The sequence below is a fragment of the Bison bison genome, unplaced genomic scaffold, assembly GCF_000754665.1.
Source record: "Bison bison bison isolate TAMUID 2011002044 unplaced genomic scaffold, Bison_UMD1.0 scf7180017864093, whole genome shotgun sequence".
NCBI lineage: Eukaryota > Metazoa > Chordata > Mammalia > Artiodactyla > Bovidae > Bison > Bison bison.
The window spans coordinates 2,272,788-2,293,755 of NW_011494665.1; the positions used below are offsets into that span (position 1 = coordinate 2,272,788).

At 48.7% G+C, this 20,968-nt stretch overlaps 1 protein-coding gene across 7 annotated transcripts in view; it reads left to right on the top strand.

Annotated features, from left to right (window-relative positions):
• Window positions 1-20,968, top strand: part of KCNN3 (potassium intermediate/small conductance calcium-activated channel, subfamily N, member 3) — a 170,650-nt gene that overhangs the window by 86,065 nt on the left and 63,617 nt on the right. For all 7 annotated transcript variants that reach the window (XM_010838330.1, XM_010838331.1, XM_010838332.1 and 4 more), the window contains one exon: window positions 16,537-16,955. In XM_010838330.1, the coding sequence (XP_010836632.1) occupies window positions 16,537-16,955 (419 nt within the window). The remainder of the gene's footprint in view (window positions 1-16,536; window positions 16,956-20,968) is intronic.

Here is a 20,968-nt window from a genome sequence, read left to right on the forward strand (position 1 = left end):
GCCCTGCCTTTTTGACCCTGTGAAATCTATTTGTGCATGTATGGTGTCTCCCTTGCCCTAAGGATGGGAAATATGTGACCTCTTGATCTCTTAACAGAGTTTAGCCCTTCTCTGTTCCTGCCATAAAAGTGTCCAGTGTCCGGTTATCCACCCTATTCCTGTTGTTGTTTCTTATATCGAAGTGCAGATCTCAAAATGTAGACAGCAGTCTGGTCATAAATATGTAGCCTGGAGCCCATCTGTCTCTTGCCTCAGGAAATGTAGACAGGGGGCTGGTAGTAAATGTCCAGCCTGGAGCCCATCTTTTTCTCGCCCCCGGAAGTGTGAACAGGAGGCCAGTTGTAAATGTCTAGCCTGGAGCCCATCTATTTCCCTCCTCAACTTAATCTCATCAGGCCTCAACTTCCTCATCTTTGCATGGGGATAATAATAGGGCTCACCACATAGGGTTGTTATGAGGCTAAAGGAAGTCAATACTGTATAGCATTGAGAACAGTGCTTGGAGCCTGGTAAGTAACGTACATGCATTTGTTAAATAAAATACCTACAAAGCCTGTAGGTGCCCCTGGCTGACAGGTCATCTGACAGTGCCGACTGACACCGGTTTGGCGGGTTTGGTGTGCTCTGCAGAGCCCATTGAGGAAAACCAGGGAGTGTGTGGTGCCTTTCGGAAAGACCATCAGCCGTTTTGGTTCACGGACAGCACGGATGCCTGCAGGGTGAACGAGAGTTCTCTGCTATAGTGACGGCCCCACCCACTGTCTTCCTTGAAGCATTAATAGTTGTTCCTCTAATAGCTGGTCAAATAAGTTGGAGAAACAGCATTTCAAGGCTGACTGGCTTTCCTTTCTTTGGAAATTCTTGAACATTTAATATTCAGATGAACCCAGTGAATCTCCATGAGGCATTTCCCAAACATGGGCCACTGGACCCCTTTTCATGGCACTTCCTACAGAACTAGGGTCTTACAGAACTCATTTCAGATCAAGTCTAGAAGCCTGGGGCTGCCATAGAAGGTGAGAGAGCGGAGGACAGACAACCTGAGATGGAGTATCAGGTCCTATTTGCCTGACCTCAGAACAATCTAGAAAATATAGGTGCTGCTGTAGCTGTACAGACATACACCAGATGTCAGAAAGTATTACAGACAGACCCACTCCTGTCACTTTCAGGGCCTGGGGCTAGCCTTGAATGGGGGCACCCATTCACCTAGCACCCCATCCCTAGCATGTCCCCTCCCCCTACTCCCTGGACTCATCAGTACCCTAAGGACTCATGTAGACACCTCAGCACTCAGGTCCAGGCTCCATCCCACCTCGCTCTCAACTGCCCCTTGGCTACCTCTCAGGCCTCAGGCCACATCTATAAGCAGCTGTGGCCTGCCTGCCAGAGGGCAGACGGGGAAAGAGGCAGTGGGGGCCCTAGAAGCCAGCTCAGAGAGAGAATTCAGATGCCTGGACATCTGAAGTGTGGTTGACAAGGTGGGGGTAGATGGGCACTTGGCATCTGTGGGTTCCTGTCTCCGTGGGATGCGGTGTGACCAGAGGAGGCATGGGCTATGCCCTCTCTTTGGGGTGGCCTGGAGCAGGAGCCAGCGGGAGTCTAGGTACAGGGCGACAGGTGTGGGCACCGACATGGCAGTGTCACAAGGTCTGAGCTGCAGGTAGGGCTCTTCCTTTGCTCCCGTCACCAAGCTGAGCCCCTCCATAGCCTTGTCCTTGGTGATGTCTGGTGACTTCTGAGCTCCCAGCTGGGCAGACACTTGCATCCTAATCTGTGCTGTAACCCAGGGGGCCCATCTCTGCACCTGGCACCCTGTGGGCACATCCCCAGTGACTCTGCCACGAGCAGTCACCCATGGCCCCTACCCGCCATAAGTGGAGGAAAAACAGTGTAGCTCAATTTACGCTATGAATTGTGGGCGGAGGGCCACTTCTTCTCACAGGAAGCCCGGGCCTCTGCCCACGGTGGGCGCTCAGGGCAGGCTGCTGACTAACAAGGCTTTCAAGGCCTGCAATGTTAACGTGCCTAAGAGGTGGGCCTTGAGATAAGTGCCTTTGCTAATTTTTGTACATGAGAAATATTTTTCACAGGGTGGTTTAGTCAGAAGAGCTATGGAACAGGTAATGAAACTGGCCTTGTATTAACACTGTTCAGTAGGTCTTGTTCACAGTGTCCTAGTAGGGTGGGAGGTTCCTAGGGGCCTCGAAGCTCTATGCGGAAAATTACAAAGCAGCCAAGGCTCAGGGATTGTTGTCCCTCCAAGAATGGCCATGCTTAAAACATCCCTACTAGGCTCAACTAGTGGCTTCCCCCAGGCCAGTTCTTTTTAAGAAAACACTTTATTGGGTTTTCAAAATTACCAAAGCTTGTTTTAACACAGAAGAATGTTATAATTATTAAAGGGAAAAAAGATCAATAGTTTCCCTGACTCCCACCCCCTTACCTCCTCGGAGGTGCTGGCATTAACAATTAGGCAATTAATTAGTGGGCTTTTACCATGTTTTCGTGTGTGTCTCCATATACAAAAATATATCAATATGTATAAAAGAATAGAATATAGGGGGATTTTTGTTTTCATATGTTGGTGTTCGCTTTTTTTTTTTTAAAAGAGGAATCACATTCACCCATTATGCTGCAATTTTCTCTTTTGACTTAATATCACAAATGTTTTCTAAGTCCATACAAATAGATCTACTTCATTAAAAAAAAAAAAAAACAGCTACATAATGTTCCACAGTGTGAGTATAATAATTCATTCAGCTGTTTCTCTGTTGTGTATTCAGGCCGTTTCCAGGTTTGGTTTTTAATTATTAGTAGGTCTAATAGCAGTTCTTATTAGCAGTTTTCTTATAAATATTCTTTAGTTTCTCTATCTTGCACATATGTTGCAAAAGACTATTTTACCATGGGAGAATTATAGAAATGGTGGGCAGTGAAAATGGTTTTCTTTACCATCACACTGATAAGAGCTTTGAAACCTTAACTTGTCACACTTTCAGAGTATTTGCCCCCAATCACACTTTCATTTGGACAGCCTGCATCTCCTGAGCTCTGTGCGTGGCCCGGGGGTGGCGCAGTGCCCAAGAAGACAGTCTGTCCTCAAAGAGCCATGTGTCGGTACAAGTGCAGTGTAGACAGGCAGATAGACCAGAGCATCTGTGATGCAGCTCGCCGGGAGGGCTAGAGGATTAACAGAAGACACTGTGGGCTCTGGGTTCAAATCCTGCCACTACCACTCACTTGATATTGTGGTCTTGGGGAAGTTGGCTCATCTGTAAACCAGGGAAGATAGTAGGACTTTCTTATTTATTTATGGTGGCCCTGGGTCTTTGTTGCTGTGCTCGGGCTTTCTCTGCTTGCAGTGAGCCGGGGCTACTCTCTAGTTGCGGTGCATGGACTTACTGCAGTGGCTTCTCTGATCGCAAAGCACAGGCTCTAGGCATGCTGGTTTCAGTAGATGCCCCACAGCAAGTGAAATCTTCTAGGACCAGGGATCGAAGCCATGTCTCCTGCATTGGCAGGCAGATTCTTAACCACTGGACCAGTGGGGAAGTCTCAGACTTTTCTCATGGGGCTGTTGTGAAGACAGAGGGTTAATGTAAAGAAAAGTACTTTGGACCAAGCCAGCAAGTCAGAAGCTCTGAGGGGCTGCAGTTGCTGTTTGCAGCAGCCTGCCTCTCTGTGGGGAGACTGGGAAAGCTCCTGTGAGGGTGGACATTTCAGTTGATTTTGGAGATGAGCTGAAGGGTATTTTTGTCTGTTGGGGAAAACAAGCACTCCCCACCCACCACTAACACCTGGTCCTGACCTGGTTCTTCTGCACCCCAGGTGGTTGAAAGATTCAGAAACCTCTTCATTTTTAGTTTCAAAAACGCCCTCTGGGCCAGGGTTAGAGAGTTTAATCCCCAGTGGTAAACAAGTTTGTGTTACAATGGAGCTGGGTCTGGCAGCCCCAGTGATCATGCCGTTACCCCGAAAACATTCAGCAGGATCGATTCATGTGTCAAAACGAAATGGAAACTTATCAGAAACTTCCTGTTGAGAAAACGATTCTTCTTACCCCAGACTTAGCAGATATTCAGAAACCTTCTAACTCCCCAATCTGCTAAGGCAGGTAGAGACCCAGAAATACCCTCCAGCCTGGTCTGAGTGGGCAAGTACCTGGGGCCGGCCCCCTCATATAGCCCAGAACCAGGATATAGTGGTTAAGATTATAGCCTTTGGAACCTGTCTTCCTGGCTCTAGAGCCTATGTATGCATGCTCTTTATTAACTGTATGCGTGCATGCTCAGTTGCTTAGGTTGTATCCAACTCTTTGCAGACCCTATGGACTGTAGCCTGCTGGGCTCCTCGGTCCTCTTGCCGGGGGATTTCCAGGCAAGAATACTGAGTGGGTTGCCATGCTCTCCTCCAGGGGATCTTCCCCACCCAGAGAGCGAACCTACATCTCCTGTGTCTCCTACATTGCAGGCAGATTCTTTACCCACTGAACCACCCTGGGCTCCTTGGTCCTCTTGCTGGGGGATTTCCAGGCAAGAATACTGAGTGGGTTGCCATGCTCTCCTCCAGGGGATCTTCCCCACCCAGAGAGCGAACCCACATCTCCTGTGTCTCCTACATTGCAGGCAGATTCTTTACCCACTGAATCACCCAGGAAGCCCCTATTAACTGTTTGGCCTTCAACAAATTAGTTAATCTCTTTTAGCCTCAATTTCCCTTTCTGTGTAATCGGAATAGTAATACCTATCCCAGAGCCCTAACAAAGACTCAGGCATGATCTGAGTGAGATCGTGCCTGTAAAACATACAGCATAGGGCCTGGTACACAATGAGGCTGCAAGATCTGATGTCTGGTATTATGGTTGTCGACGGAGATGACCACCCTGCCTCTCTCCACCTCCCCTGAAATTGGGGCTAGCATGCCAGACCTTCTGACCATCCTTCCCAGATGCTATTTGAGAACTGGTTCTGTGATGGCATAGGGCACATGGACTGGGAGATTCCCAAGGGATGCACCTAACGCTGCCTGGGGTTGGGAAGAGGCCAGCTAAGATGTGTGGAAAAGAGAGATGCTTGATCTGGGCTTTCGAGAATGAGAAGGAAGGAGTTCTTTGGCGATCCAGTGAAGACTCTGTGCTCCCAATACCAGGGGCCTGGGTTCTATCCCTGGTCAGGGAACTAGATCCCACATGCTATAACTAACAGTTCGCATTCCACGACTGAAGACTCCACATGCTGCAACTAAAAAAAAAAAAAGCTCCTGCACGGGTCACAGTGAAGATTGGAGATCCCACGTGTGGCAACTAAGACCCGGTACAGCCAAATAAATATTTTTTTAAGTTATATTTTAAAAAGAATGAGAAGGAGCTCCCTAGTGAAGAGGTTGAGAAGAAGGAACAGCTTGTACAGAACTTCCAGGAACAGAAGTTTGAAGATCATGAGTAACTTGGTTTGGCTGGAATGAGATGCTGGGTTTGTGGGGGGCAACAGCTGGGACCATGTTGGGAAGGGCCCTTTTGCCAAGTACAACTGGGAGGTTGAACTTGATTCTGAATACTCTGGGGAGCCATTGAAAGACTCCAAGAAAAGAAATAACACACTTTGGTTTGCATTTTAAACCATTTGTTCTGGTAGTAGGGTGGAGGATGGATGCGGTAGGCCATGGTCAATCTAACCCAAGCATTATCTAGGGTCATCTTGTCCTTACTGCTTCTAATTGAATTGGACATGAACTCCCACCCCAAACAAGGAGGGGACCAGTGTTTCTCCACAGGTCTCTGGGGATTCTTGGGAACTTTCATTTCTCTTACCAGCTCCTTTGATGCCACACTCCTGGCTTCTGCTGAATTTTTCAGTTCCATCCTGCACATAGTGACCCCTGTAGGCACTGAGTCACCTCCTGGTCGGTCCCTTCATTCCTACAGGACCCATGATCAAGGTCAGATGTCTCTTTGGGTAGGGGGGAAGGGGGAGGGTCTGATGCTGCTGGTGGCACAAACACCATGGCATTGAACTTTGCATAGTGTTGTATTGGGAAGTCTCATGACTGTTCCTGCTTCAGGGGGGAGTGGTCAGCGGCAGCTGCTGCTCAGCACGCTCTGCTCTCCCTGCTGGGCTCAGGACTGGCTGCCAGGAAATGAACACAATTGTCTTACTTCCACAGAGACCAGTGTGGACTGCTAACCACAGTGTGGGTTTCCCAAGGTGGTGCAGACCTAGCCTGTTTTCATTGTGTATTGATCCTGTGGTCAGCGAAGGTTCTTGTGAGAAATGACTATTTCAAACAGTGAGCCTGAGTTTTCTTTAGAATAAAATCAACTACAGCCCAAACTGCTAGTCCCCAACACAGAGGGTCCTGCTTGGTGGATGGGCAGGTGAAAGGCACATGGAATGCAGGGCCCTGGGCAGTTGATTTAACCTTACCGGGTTAGTCTCTCCATCTGTAAAATGGGCATGATATTACTTCTTTACAGAAAGATCCTGAAGTTGCAATGAGGTAGTGTGTGCAAAATCACTTGACTTGTCCTGTGGTTGGGCTTTAGGGTAATTTGGACACATGAGGACACTACTGTGAACTGAATTGTGTCCCCCCAAAATGCATATGTTGAAGCCGTAACCCCCAATGTAACTATATTTGGGGAAAGGGTCTTCAGGAGGAATAACAGTAGCCTGATCATATAGGACTGTGGCCTTATAAGAAGGAGATCTCTCTCTTGCACACACTCTCTCTGCCATGTGAGAACACAATGAGAAGGAGACTGTCTACAAGCCAGGAAGAGAGCCCTCACCAGAACCCAGCTATGCTGACTACTTGGATCTCAGACTTCCGGCCCCCAGAACTATGAGAAATGGACAGTTCTGTTGCTTAAGCCATCCAGTCTGTGGCACTTTATTATGGCGGCCCAAGCTGACTGGATGAAAGAAGACTGAAACAACTCAGTGGATCTGGGGAAAATTCCATGCCTGTGCATCTATCATCTCTTGCAGTAGACCCAAAGCACCTTGATATCCAGTATCACACGTTATTCCTCATTGTAACTGGAGGCCAACTGGTCCAGCCAAAGGTTTTCCAACTGAAGTGTTCTATGGAGGGGTGTGGGCCACCACACAGAGCTAGGTGGAGGAAGAGGTGAATGAGTTGGCTTTGAATGCTCTTTCCTACCCTTTCAGCCAGAAGAGTTGTGAGTTTATCTGTTTCCTATATTGGGCTTTTATGAAAAATCTTATTAGAAAAAAGCAGCTCCACAGCTAGGAGAAGAGGGGAAACCACAAATTGGATCCAACCCTTCATGTTACAGATGAAGAATTTGAGGACCAGAGAGGGAAAGGGCCTTGCCCATGCACAGATGGTCAGTGGCAGAACACTCTATCCCCAGTGGTGCTATGGTCAGGTACCATTCTTGTTAACAATTCTTGTTATGTGAGTGAAAAACACTGGCTTTCTCAAACGCTATAATTTGGCTTTCACTGTCTAAGAAATGGGGATAAGAAAGGGCTTATAGGGGACTTCTCTGGTGGCTTAGTGGTTCAGAATCCACCTTGCATGCAGGGGATGCAAGTTCGGTCCCTGGTTGGGGAACCAAGATCCCACATGCATGCATGCTGAGTCGCTTCAGTCACATCCAACTCTTTGTGACTGTATGGATTATAGCCTGTCAGGCTCCTCTGTCCATAGGATTCTCCAGGCAAGAATACTGGAGTGGGTTACCATGCCCTCCTCCAGGGAATCTTCCTGACCCACGTCTTCTGTGTCTCCTGCCTTGCAGGCTGATTCTTTACCACTAGACCCACCTGGGAAGCCTAAGATTCCACATGTGGTAGAGAAAGTAAGCCTGTGCGCCACAATTAGAGAGTCTGTGAAGTGAAAAGTGAAAGTCATTCAGTCGTGTCTGACTCTTTGCAACCACATGAACTGTAGCCCGCCAGGCTCCTCTGTCCATGGGATTCTCCAGGCCACAATACTGGAGTGGGTAGTTGTTCCCTTCTCCAGGGGATCTTCCCAACCCAGGGATTGAACCCAGGTCTCCTGCATTGCAGGCGGATTCTTTACTGTCTGAGCCACCAGGGAAGTCCAAAAACACTAGAGTGGGTAGCCTATCCCTTTTCCAGGGGATCTTTCTGACCCAGGAATCGAACCAGGATCTCCCACATTGCAGGTGGATTCTTCAGTGCACCACAACAAAAGATCCCACGTGACACAAGATCCTGTGTGCCTCAACTAGGACCCAGTACAGCTGAATAAATAAAGATTTACAAAAGACAAGTATAATTACCAAAAAAAGAAGAAAAAGGCTCAAAAGTCCCTGTGGGGTCTCATGCCCACTGCAGGAGGCCAACGGTGAACTCTGCCAGGGACACGCAGGAGAACCCTGGCCAGGCCATAGAGTCACCAAAGGACATTACACATGAGCCAGTAAGTCACAGCAGTTTCTGAGGGAGAAGGTTTCTTCTTAGAAAGACACAGAGCTGGTGAGCATGGACCCTGACCCTCTGAGAGTCTTGGTGGTAGAATGATGGACTTTTGTGACAGGCCCCTCACTTGCTGACTTCTTTTCTACCTTCCCTTCTTTTCCTTCCTCCTTTTCTTCAGCCACTAAATTTATGTTAACCATTACTGCAAACCCAGGCGTTCATTTCATCACTGGCAATCAGTTCTTGTCCTTGGGGAAACCTAATTAGGTATTACAGGACTTTTGATGTCGTTTCCATGGAAACCTCCATAGTAATGGTGTACATGCAGAATATATGCTCCAGGGAGTTTGGAAAAAATACATATATATTATTACTGGTTTTTAAGAAAATCTTTAATTTTTTTCCTCTTGCTTTTTTCCTGCATATATACTTTTTAAATCATGGAAATTTTCCCTGGAGTTTTTCTCCCACAGAGAAAACAGTAGAGAACACAAAGGGCCTTTCCCATCTTCTCTCCTTTAATTAAAAAAAACTGATAGTTGTACAAGAATGAAAGTTTTTTGGATCGGTCAGAAAATGTCTAAGCAGGATCTCCCCTAACAGCTGAGAACATTTTGAGAAAAAATATTGCTTAAATAACTTGAAAGGCTTCAAGTCTTTCAAAATAGAATGGGGAAACGAGCAAATTCAGTGAATCTATTCCAGACGTATTTACACTAAAAAAATAAAAGGCGGGTTCCCTGGTGCAGTCTCCTCTGTTAGGTTGATAGTGGGGGCTTCAGGACAGTCTCCTTGTCTCCCCGTCAAGACAGCCTGTTCCCAGCCCTGCAGCTAACACACGATGGGCTCCAGAGCTTGTATGTGAACCGACTTCTCCAGAGGTGACCAGATGGCCCTTCAGGGTTGACTCCCATGGGGAGCTAGTGAATCACATGATTGCTCTGTGAGAAACTCCAGTGAGGGAAGTGTGCAGACCTGGTCCAACTGAGGTGGGGATGCAGACGGAAGGTGAAGAGAGAGAGAGCGCTTGTTAAGCACTCTCATGCCACAGCTAAATTCAAAGGTTCTGGAGAACCCGTCAGTTACTGAACTGTTTTCTTTGAAACCTCTAATTGACCACTCAAGGATGGAATATCCACAATGACCTCTTTGGTAGCTGCCAGCTGATCAATTTACCCCCCAAATTTGCCAAGAAGATTCACTGCTCCTAAGAGTCCCTGCAGTTTTTCTCTTCCACACCTGATAAATTCTGTTTTGCTTTTGTTCCTTGATTCAGTCTACCAGTTGACTTCCACACGTATGAGAAACATGTTGCATGCAAAATAACTCAGACGCTTGCTAATTAATTTTTTAAATGCTTTGAGTTTTCTTTGATATATGAAATATGTGTCCCCTATGTGGTGTAGGGGTCAGGGAAGCTGGCATGGCCCTTGATCATGATCCCCTCTTCATCCAGTTGCCCAGTTATTGAGATAGACTGGCCAGCCCTGTCTGATTAACCATGCTGGCTGGGAGGGTGGGAGTGGAAGTTCCTTCTACGGGCTGTGGCCTGAGAAGCTGAAAGGGAAATGTTAGACATGGCAGGCACATCACCCAACGTGTAACATGTGTGTTAAGTGAAGGCGTGAGTTAGATTTGTTTATGTATTGGTTTTGTTGCATGACAAAGCACACCCCATATTAATGACTTAATAATCATTTAGCTCACGTTTGTGTGGGTCAGCAGTCGGGGCAGGGCTCAGCATGGTAGTTCTTCTGCTGGTCTCACCTGGGGTGAGCTTCTGTCATGCAGCTTGTCGAGGAAAGCCTCACTCTTACGTCTGGCAGCTGTGTTGGCATAGGTTGGAGTGACAGGGAATGTGGGGCCCAGTATTACAGCAAGCCCTGCTGCACTGACCTCCTTCAAAGGTCACATTCTGTGTCGTATTCTCTAAGACCCCGCTGGCCAAAGGAAGGCAAATGGCCAGCTTCAGATTCAAGGGCTTGAGAAACGGACTGTACTTCTTGCTGGAAAGCGAAGCAAAGTCACACACGAAGAAGCAGACGAAAGGAATGGGAGGAATCAGTGGTATTGTGTTAGCACAACACCAGGTTTGTCTGATACAGGCCTTCGAAGCACTACTAAATCCCTGTCTTGCCCAAGAAGCTTTCCATGACGGTCCCTTATCGTGTCTCTTGTATGCTGGAGTTAACTGAGATCATGAGCTGATTCATGGGAATGTGTCTGATTCATATTTATATCACCACAGTTTTCTCACCTAGTTGATTCTAAAAAGAATCTTAAAAGAATTGAGGTATAACTGACAAATAAAATTGTATATATTTAAAGTGTACAATGAGATGATTTGATATAGGTATACATTGTGAAATGATTACCACAGTCAAGTTAATTAACATCTACTACCTCACATTGTTACCTTTTTTTTTTTTTTAAAGAACACTTAAGACCTATTCTCTTAGCAAATTTCAAGTACTAGTTGGTTCTTCCTAATTATTTTATTGGATTGAGGTGAGTTGAATTGAATTGGTTCTCCTTTCTAATTACAAGCTCCTTGAAGGCAAGTTTGGAATTGCTCTGTCACATAAAATCTCCCTCCCATAGCTCTTGGAATTACACCAACTGGCTGAAAAATCCCACAGGCTCTTAGAACCAGTTAAGTGGCAGAGGATCAAGTCTGGAGCCAGCTCTGTTCAGGATAGTATCTGGTGTAAGAGCAGCACTTGCAGATGACCCCAGGTCCTGGCACCAAAGCATTCCGTTTTCAGGCTGGCCAAACCCCAAAGGAGTGGAATCACTGTTGGAGGCTAAGCAGGCAGTAAGACTCAGCAGTTTGGAGAACGTGGCATTCCTTCCCCACTCAGGAGAAACCTGGGCAAGGTCAGGAAGGAAGAGTGTTTGTCACAGAGCTGAGTCTTCTGCTCTGTGACAGCTCAGAGCAGACTTTCCCCCGCTCCCCACAGGGCCCCGTGGCACCCCATGCCAGATCCTGTCCATGTCACATCAGAACTCTTCCAGAACTTATCAGGGCGACCATCAGACTACTTTAGAACTAGATCTGGGTGACTGAGACCTAACGAGAGGGGAGGACAGTCCTGTGCCAGAGTCACCTTCCCCTCTCTGGGCCAGCACTGCTCCAGTACTTTCTAAGGCTTGGAGATCACCTGGGACCCTTTATTCCAGATTGGACCACCCCCTGGGAATAGGAGGGTGTCCTTCTCATGGCATAGGATAACTCGTCAGGTACTCCATTAGTCACAGGCTTAGCAATGAGTTTCCTACATGAGTTTCCTTTCTGGGTGGTTAACAAGGGCCACTGTCCACCTGTCCTTTTCTTCACGTGACATAGTCATTCACTCACACACCTCTTTATTCAGTAAAATTCTATTGACTGTAGCAGGACCATCCTGGCCCTTGGAGAAAGTTGAGATGAGCCAGGCATGAGTCCTGTCCCCAGGGAGCTCACATGCCTCGAGACCACACACGAGGTCTGCATAGAACAAGGGCTCTGAATAGAGCACAGAAGGACTTCCCTGGTGGTCCAGTGGTGAAGAGTCTGCCTGCCAATGCAGGGGACACGGGTTCGATCCCTCGCCTGGGAAGATTTCCACACGCTGCAGAGCCACAAAACCCACGTGCCACAACTAACTGCAGCCAGTGTGCCCAGAGCCTGTGCCCTGAAACAAGAGAAGCCACCACAATAAGCCTGCACGCCACAATGAGAGTAGCCCTCACGTGCTGCAACTAGGGAAAAGCCTGTGTGACGACCCAGCACAGCCAAGAATAAATAATAAATTTAAAAAAAACAGGGCACAGAATAAGGGATCTTCAGAGTGGAAGGCATTTCAGGGCTCATCCAACCTATCCACCTATTCCTCAGAGGAGGAAATCAAACCCAAGATGGAGGAGTCTAATCATCCAGGGTCACACAGCCAACAGGAATTATTCATTCACTACACAAGAATTTACCCAACACCTATTGTGCTAAGAGCTGGGCTGGCACCAGAGATTCCACAGCAAACAAGGCAGCTATGACCCCCCCATCCCTTTTTGGGTCACAATTCGGGTTACATTTTGGGATCACCCAAGGAAACTTAAGAAAATTCCCAATGCCAGAGCCTCATGCCTAGAGTTTCAGATTTACTTGGTCTAGGGTGGGCCAGAATGTGGGTCTTTTAAATAAGCTTTCCAAGTGATTCTTGCAGACAGATCAAGAAACACTGCTCTGGGCGGTGGGTGGAGAGGTGGGAAAGAGATAGATAAAAACCAAGCTGTTGTTCAATAGCTAAGTCGCATCCAACTTTTTGCGACCCCGTGCACTACAGCATTCTAGGCTCCCCTGTCCTTCACTGTCTCTTGGAGTTTGCTCAGATTCCTGTCCATTAAGTTGGTGATGCTATCTAACCATCTTATCCTCTGCCGCCCCCTTCTCCTTTTGCCCTCAATCTTTCCCAGCATGAGGGTCTTTTCTAATGAGTTGGCTCTTGGCATCAGGTGGCCCAAGTATTGGAGCTTCAGCTTCAGTCCTTCCAATGAATACTCAGGGTTCCAAGTAAAGATGAATACGTAACTGAGATTTGTGACTTGTAAGGAATGAACAGGATGCTGAGTGAGGATGTGGCAGGATAGGGTACTGTTATCTGCTTGAGTCTGAAAGGAGGGAGGCTACACTTACAGAGCTGTGGTTCCAGGGGTCAGATGGGAGCAGGAACAAGGGTGTCCTCCTATGGGACAGCAAAGGAATCTTCTGGGCTGTACTGCCCACCCTGCTGACTGACAGACCCCTGCACTGGAGCCCTGTCTAGCAGAGGCTCTTGGTCTTCAGCCTGGACTATATCCCCATGGGCCCCCATACATACTGTCTCTCAGTGCCTCACAAGGATTAATAATCCCTCACATTTTGAGAGTACAGGTATCCCTTGATATCCACAGGGGATTGGTTCCAGTAAACTCTGTGGACACCAAAATCTGAGGAGCAAGCTCAGTAAACTCTGTAGACACCAAAATCCAAGTCCCTTATATAAAATGGTATAGAACCCTCAGCCCTCTGCATCCACAATTCCTCATCTGTGGATATCGATGGCCGACTGTAGTTCGTAAAGAACGTTCTCTTGTATTATCTGTATTACTGGATCCTAATGCTAATCCCAAGAGATGGACAGGGTCAAGGTTAATAGTCTTATGACAGAGTAGTGGAAATAGGCATAGAGAAGTGAGGGGCTTGCCTACGATCACACAGCTAGTGTCTGGGTGTGTGAGACTTCAGTCCAGCTCACCAGCCTCCAACGCCACTACTGCATGTTGTCCCCCTCCCCAACCTTGTGCCAGGAAACTGTGGCAGAAGCAGGTCATGTGGGAGGCAGGTGGGGACACCACCCTGGTGCCAGCCCCTTCTCATCAAGCCGGGCAGAACTGCCGACCTGCCGCCACTTGAACATGGATGGTGTACACTCTCATTCTTCATCAGGGAATCCAAGGAACCTGCGACTCTGCCCAGAGTGAACCCCGTTACTATAGTAACCTGATGCTGTTCTTTCTTATAGGGCGGATGGTTTTCATTTTGTATTTGAAGAGTTTGGCCAGGCAGTCACGTTGCCATAGCTCAGCCTGTCGGTGGCAGTTAGGAGCAGAGGGAACCCTCTGAGCAGCCTCTAGGTCCCCCTAACTGATGGTGGAAAACTGTGTCTGGAAAAACCCCAGCTCAGCTGCCCTGGGGAAGGAGGGGGAGTCTCAGCTGGTGCTGGGCTGGTCCTCTCTCCCGTTCAGAGATCATGCCTTTCCAATTACAGCTGCCTGGGCTGAGGTTGGCCCCTCAGCCCCTTGCTCCCATAGTACCTTCTGTTAATAGTTCCCCTCCATGGCCTCATCTCAGGAGCCATGCTCAGAGCTGTTTCACTGCATCTCGAATGCCCAGCCCCCAGCAGATAGAGGGCCTCCAGCGTGTGTTTGTTGAATGCATGAATGAATGACCTTTTGTAGTTTATGAAGCCCTTTTATACCCATTATCTCCTCTATTCCACATCATAGTTGTATGAGATCCCAGGGCAGGAGGCAGGGCAAACTGTGGTCCAGCAAGGTGAGAGTGCAGCTTGCACAGGCTGCCTCCCCTCCGTGAGCTCTCCTGCAGCTGCACCTGCCTCTTCACAGCCGGCTGAGTAGCCCAGTGCTTGCTCCTTGTGGCAGGGAAGATGGCACAGGCAGACCCTAAAAGCAGGGCAGCCAGGAGACCCCTTACCCAAGTCATATGACTACACTGATTCACCTTGAATTTGTGTCACAGATCCCTTGATGGGCCCTTTTTACCCTCAGAGGTCCCAGGCACGGGTGTCACGGTTTTCTTTCCTGCATCCTCGGTTGTTAGGATGGTGGCCTGTCAGGGTGGCAGTGAAGGAAGAAGAGAAAAGTGCGTGGTGACTAACTTCAAAATACAGCAGTTTTTTAAAAAAATTACCACCACCACCAACAAAAGACAGCAGAAGGCTCCTTTGGCCCCAGCTGTAGAGGAAACAGCAGGACAGACAGAGGAAAGGGCCTCTACATCCCTAAACAACCTGTGAAGTGGAGCAAAGAGATGGGGGTTGGTGAGGAAGTCTCAGCTCAGCCTTTGACCAGCACGCTGACCCAACCTCTCTGTTACTCCCGTCATGCTGAAGGTTAAATCAAACTTTTCCAGGTTAAATCAAACTTCTGCCTCCCAACCCTGGCCCCAACATTCATTTCTTTCTAAGGCAGCTGAATTTCTTTCTGGCCACGAATCTTTCCCACAAGGGCTGCTCCTCTGGCCAGGCTATACCAGTGCATGTGGAGCCGGGCTCGTGCTAAGCTAGGGGACCCTGCCCCTGCCCCCTACCTTATGGTCCAGCCCAAGCAGCCATGCGAAGAATTGCTCTGCGCGGCCCTGGAGCCGGCAATGTGTGGGGCTGTGTGACGGGCAAACCAGGACAGAGCAAGCTGGAGAGGCAAGGGCCCAGCACAGAGAGGGCATGGCATGGCATAAACACTTCCATCACTTCTCAGAACTGAGGTACATGCCTGTCCAGGAGGCCCCCATGTCCAACACAGGCCCCTGGTCTCAGGCCTCACCCTCTAAGAATCAGGACCTTCGAATGTCCAAATTGGATCTCAGAGCCTCTCATTTTGCAGCGGAGACTGGGGCCACGGAGGGGAAGGACATGAGGCCCCCTTGCATGGGGAACTCCACAGTGAGACCTCCTTGAGAATAAGCCAGGGTTTTCCTGGTGTGTGAACCAGCGCTGAGCCCAGGCTGGACACACAGCAGGCGCTCAGTGAAGGCTTGTTTCAGCTGCTTTGACCGTCTTCCCTGGTACGACAGCGAGAATCTCAGTGTTGTGGAAAGAAGGTGCGGGCTGAAAGGGAGCTTAGACATCCCTGAGCCCAACCCTCATTTCCAGAAAGAGACCCCATGGATTAATAATGCTAAAAATAGCAATAACTAATACTTACAGAGCTGGTGCTAGGCAGGATTCCCCACACTTCATATATACTAGCCCATTGCAGCTTCATGGCCACCTCTATGCAGCAGATATTACTCTCAGTGTCCCCAGAGGAGGGAACTGAGGCACAGAGAGGCTCAGTAACTGGCTCGAGGTCACAGAGCTAGTTAGTGTAGGGATCAGGATCCAGATCCAGACAGTTTGGCTCCAGGGCCCTCAGCACTAACACCCCGGCAGCGACTGAGAACATCGTGCCACCAGCAGACACTGTTCTCCCCGTGGGGAGAGGAGTCTGTGCTAGCCCCCATGAGTTCACTCACTGAGGAAACAGAACCTTTTCATCTCCACATCCCCCTCAGGGCTCAGCTCAGGGCCTGGCAGGGGCCCAGGGACCTGTGTTCAATATAGTGAGCTGTGCATCTTCTTAGTCACGGCAAAGCCAGTTTAGGGGCCCCTCAGAGCTGGAAGGAACCTTGGGGAGCAATTTACAGAAACAGAGGCCCAGAGATTGATGTGTCTTAGCCAGGTCTCCTGACTCCCCGTCCAGGGCTGTCTTCACCCAAGCGAGGTCTCCAAAGAGGTTCCCCGGGGTGCATCAGCTGCCCCATCCTCCTTCACCCCCACTGTGTGCTTTCCTCCGGGCTGTGCTCACAGGCTTTCTGCTCCCACAGCTCTTCGTGATTGACAATGGTGCAGATGACTGGCGGATAGCCATGACCTATGAGCGCATCCTCTACATCAGCCTGGAGATGCTGGTGTGTGCCATCCACCCCATTCCTGGCGAGTACAAGTTCTTCTGGACGGCACGCCTGGCCTTCTCCTACACGCCCTCGAGGGCGGAGGCCGACGTGGACATCATCCTGTCCATCCCCATGTTCCTGCGCCTGTACCTGATCGCCCGCGTCATGCTACTGCATAGCAAGCTCTTCACCGACGCCTCGTCCCGCAGCATTGGGGCCCTCAACAAGATCAATTTCAACACCCGCTTCGTCATGAAGACCCTCATGACCATCTGCCCAGGCACTGTGCTGCTAGTGTTCAGCATCTCACTGTGGATCATTGCTGCCTGGACCGTCCGTGTCTGTGAAAGGTATTCTGTGGGTCCGGTTCTGCACTCACCTGGGGCCTCCCAGCACACTGCTTATGCTAGGATGAGGGCAGGGGGAGGGGCAGGGAGGCCCAGATGTATGTGGTCTGATGGAAGAAGCAGGCATGTTACCCAAACACCTCAGGAGAAAATGGGAAAGGGGAGGACCAAGTTGGGGCTGAATATGAGCTGCAGCGTTGAAACACTGGAACCAAGGTAAGCTGGGAAAAATGCATATATAATCTGCCTCATTTCTTGTTCTTTGTAAACCAATATATCTCAAAGCATCCAGGGTATATCGTTACCCCTTTTGCACGTATAACTTTATAATTTCTGTGTTAACTCTCCCTCTTGGAGTTAAAGAATGCTCGCTAGCATTTTAAAGGCTCTGAGAAGTCCTGCAGTAATTAAACTAGTTTAATTTTGTCAACTCCAGATTTTCTCAAGCATATTCACCCATAAGTCCTTTTCCTTGTACATTACTATTGATGCCTCACTACTCAAAAATTTGGTCCACAGACCCATCAGCATCACTGGGAACTTGTTAAAAAGAAGAATCTCAGGCCTCACACCAGAACTACTGAATAGAATTTTCACTTTAACAAATTCGCTTGTGATTTGTATGCTCCTTGACATTTAAGAAGTACTGCACAACCCACTCCAGTCTCTTGCCTGGAAAATCCCATGGATGGAGGAGCCTGGTAGGCTGCAGTCCATGGGGTCGCACAGAGTTGGACACGACTGAAGCGACTTAGCAGCAGCAGCAGCAGCAGCAGCACTGATGAACTGTACTTTGGGAACCATTGTTTAGGAGGCTGGTGGCGGGGCCTTGACTCAGAAGTGACTGGTAGGAGAGGAGGGGGTCGTGGCCTAATAGAGATTGGGGGCTCTAGGGCATCATGCCAGCGCCTCAGAACTGCCGTCGTTGAGGCTCAAGATTCGTCCATGGCTACCCCCTTCCACAGCCATTGCCAAGCTGCCCTTTCTGGCTCCTCTCCCTTTCATGCTGGTTCTGGACATTCATTTTTCTCTGATTTTGTATGTGGAGTCTGAACATGAAGGTTAAAAACCTGGATTCTGCCCCTATGTAGCCATGAGAGCTTGAGCAAGTCACTTCACATGTCTGAGCCTCGGTGTCCTCATTTTAAAATAAGGATCACTTGAGATAGAAGGGAAGATCTATATTCACTTGAGAGAGGTAATTTTTAGTACGCTGGGAGGGCTGGTCATGCATCCTGTGTAATTTACTCAGATCCTGTAGTCATCCTTCATTCATCATCACTTAAAATTGTATTATCGAATATTCCATGCACCAGAGAAAACACACAAGAGCATTCTGGAGGAGAGTTGGTCTAAAAACATCTCAGGTATGCACTGAACCACATTTCCCACCTATTTTGAAAATATTCTGTATGCAGACAGTTCCTTCAGATGTTTGGTCAGCAGACACACAGTCAAACAGAGAGCCCATTCTGCTGCAGCCGGACAGGGACCCCTCCATACGGCAGGGTCAGTTTCTTAGAGCCAGTACCAAGCTGGGACACATTTCTTACATATAAAGCCCGAAGGACACACAATACCCATGTATTCAGAACCCCATCATTACTCAACAGCTGACATTATAACATCTGTTCTAAGTAGGACCATACCTCGCCAGGCTTCATGAACCTTCTCTGGTAAGCAGACACTCTTTCTACATTGCAGAAAGCATATGTTTGGGTTCCAAGCCCAAAGTCCTGTTAGTTGAGCAATATGGTGCCAGTCACTTTACCTCTCTGGGCCTCAGGTTTCTCATCTGCAAGCTGGAATTAATAATACCAACTTTTTAGGATTTGTTGTTGGAGGCAGATAACACATGTGAAATGTATACCATAATAGTGATAGTAACAATTAATAACAGAGATCTCTTGATAACTCTTGGGAATCTTGTGGCTGCTTTTTAATAATTAGAACAAGCCTACTATAGGTTGACCTATGCTCTTCTTGTTTTCCTTTGTAATTGATCAAAGCTGAGTCTTCCAGCAACAATAATAATCGAATTTACATAGCCCTTTAAGGTGTTTGAAATCTTCCATGTTCTCAAATTGATCCTGTTTGGTGTGTATCATCACCTCATTGTCTCAGATGAGCAAATGTGGAACGAAGTACCAGCAAGTGAGTTCCATTGTTTATTGAACCTGTCAGAAGTATGGGTGATGATTTTTTATTGGAAGGTAAGCCTGCTTCAAAATGTGTAGCTTGCAAAGTACTCTGTTGCGCTGAATGACCCTCCATGGCCTCCACGCTGGGACTGGGTTGACCTGGCCCCATCAGCCCGTGGGCCTCTGTCTGCAGAGATGACTGACATGCCCAGCTGAAGCCCAAGGCAAAGGCACAGAGGAGCAATGAGCAAATCAAAGGTTCTCCTAAAGTTTCCCCTTCTCTGTGAAAAGGCCCTTTGACCAGGAGGCATCTGCTTAGATCTCACATGAGGTATATTAAAACACATGTTGCTGTCACCCCTGTTTCTTGGGCACTTTCCCTGTGCCAGTTCTGTGTGAACTAATTCACCGGCACCTCCATTTGCCCTCACAGGGGGCCTGTGAGAGTGCACTGTGGCTGTCCTCATTTTAGAGTGGAGGAAACTGATGTCAAGTGACTGGCCTGAGGAGCCAGGACACACAGAGCCAGAATTTGAACTTGCTTCTGACTCTGAACTTTATATTTGTCTCACCAGCCCAGGCCAAATGCTGCACTTACAAGGAAACTGTGGCCTAAACTCTCCTGGCGATGTTCCCGCTCTGAGCGCCTTAAAGCCACTGAGACTGACGCTTACATCCCAGTCTGGCTGTTTGGCCTGCCTCCGATGTCTGTGCTCTTAACCATTTTGTCACCCTGTTCTCAGGGCCACCTTCATGTTAATTTCCAACTTATCCGAGTGTAGGTAGTGGATGCTGTGGCGGGCCACCCAGGGGTCCCCTCCCCACCCAGGCTCTCATTCCCTCAGCTGGGGTTGTTGGCCATGGCAGAATTGCTCTGGATGAAGGGAGCTGCCTTAGCCAGGGTCAGGCCTCCTGCCCAGGGCAGCAAGCATCCAGCAACTTGTCAGTGTAGGAGTTTAAAGGCCCAGCCCCTCCGTCCCCTGCTGGATAGCTCTGCAGGGCCTTCCCGGTTTCCGGACTCCTGTGGGATCATGGGATACTGGACCCTCTCCCCCTCCCCTGTCCTCCAGGCCCCACTCACCTTGATCCTGAACGCGGGCCCAGCAAACCTTCCACGCTCACATCTCAGCGGCTTTCCTAGGCATCTGACCTATGGAACTGTGAAAGCAAACACGAATAAGTATATTTTTTCCTAATCAGGCAAAGCACTGCTGTTACAAAGACCAAGCAATTTCTTTTAGAACCAAGCCCAAATGAACATTGTCTTTCCTCAATGTCAAATAATAAGCAAGACTGGTAGAGACAGGAATTAGTCAGCCAGAGACTGGACAGAAACTGGAGGCAGGGGCTGCTGTGGAGGCCCGGAGCCTCGGCCAGGGTGGGAGGACAGTGTGGGCAAGATGGTCTCGATTGCTCTCAGCCTGATGGAATGACAATTCTGTCACCTGAGACAGCAGAGAGGGTAAAGGACTTGCCCAAGGTCACATAGCAGCGTGACAGGTTCTCGAAAAAACTCTCCTCTGCTGATACCCCGAGCGGGGCTTGTTCACATTCCAGGTGGGTTTCATCAGCCCGGGTGCATCTCTAGCTGTGTACATACACTTCTGAAGTTGCTATGGAAATCCCTCCTCAGCAAGCCTCATTTGAAAAGACATTTCTCATAGCTGGGGTTGGCTTTTATGTGACAATAAAGGTTTTTCACATTTCCTCCTCCCAAGGAGGGAGAGGGAATTGGTAATTACCCAGAACAGCCTGCTATCAGGAGGGCAGTGCCTGGTTGCTGGGAGGGCAGCGTCAACAGCAGGCTTGTTTTCCCTGGACCCCGCCGAGGCATTACATCATGGGTTCTGAGCCCTGACAGTTGTGGCACTCGGC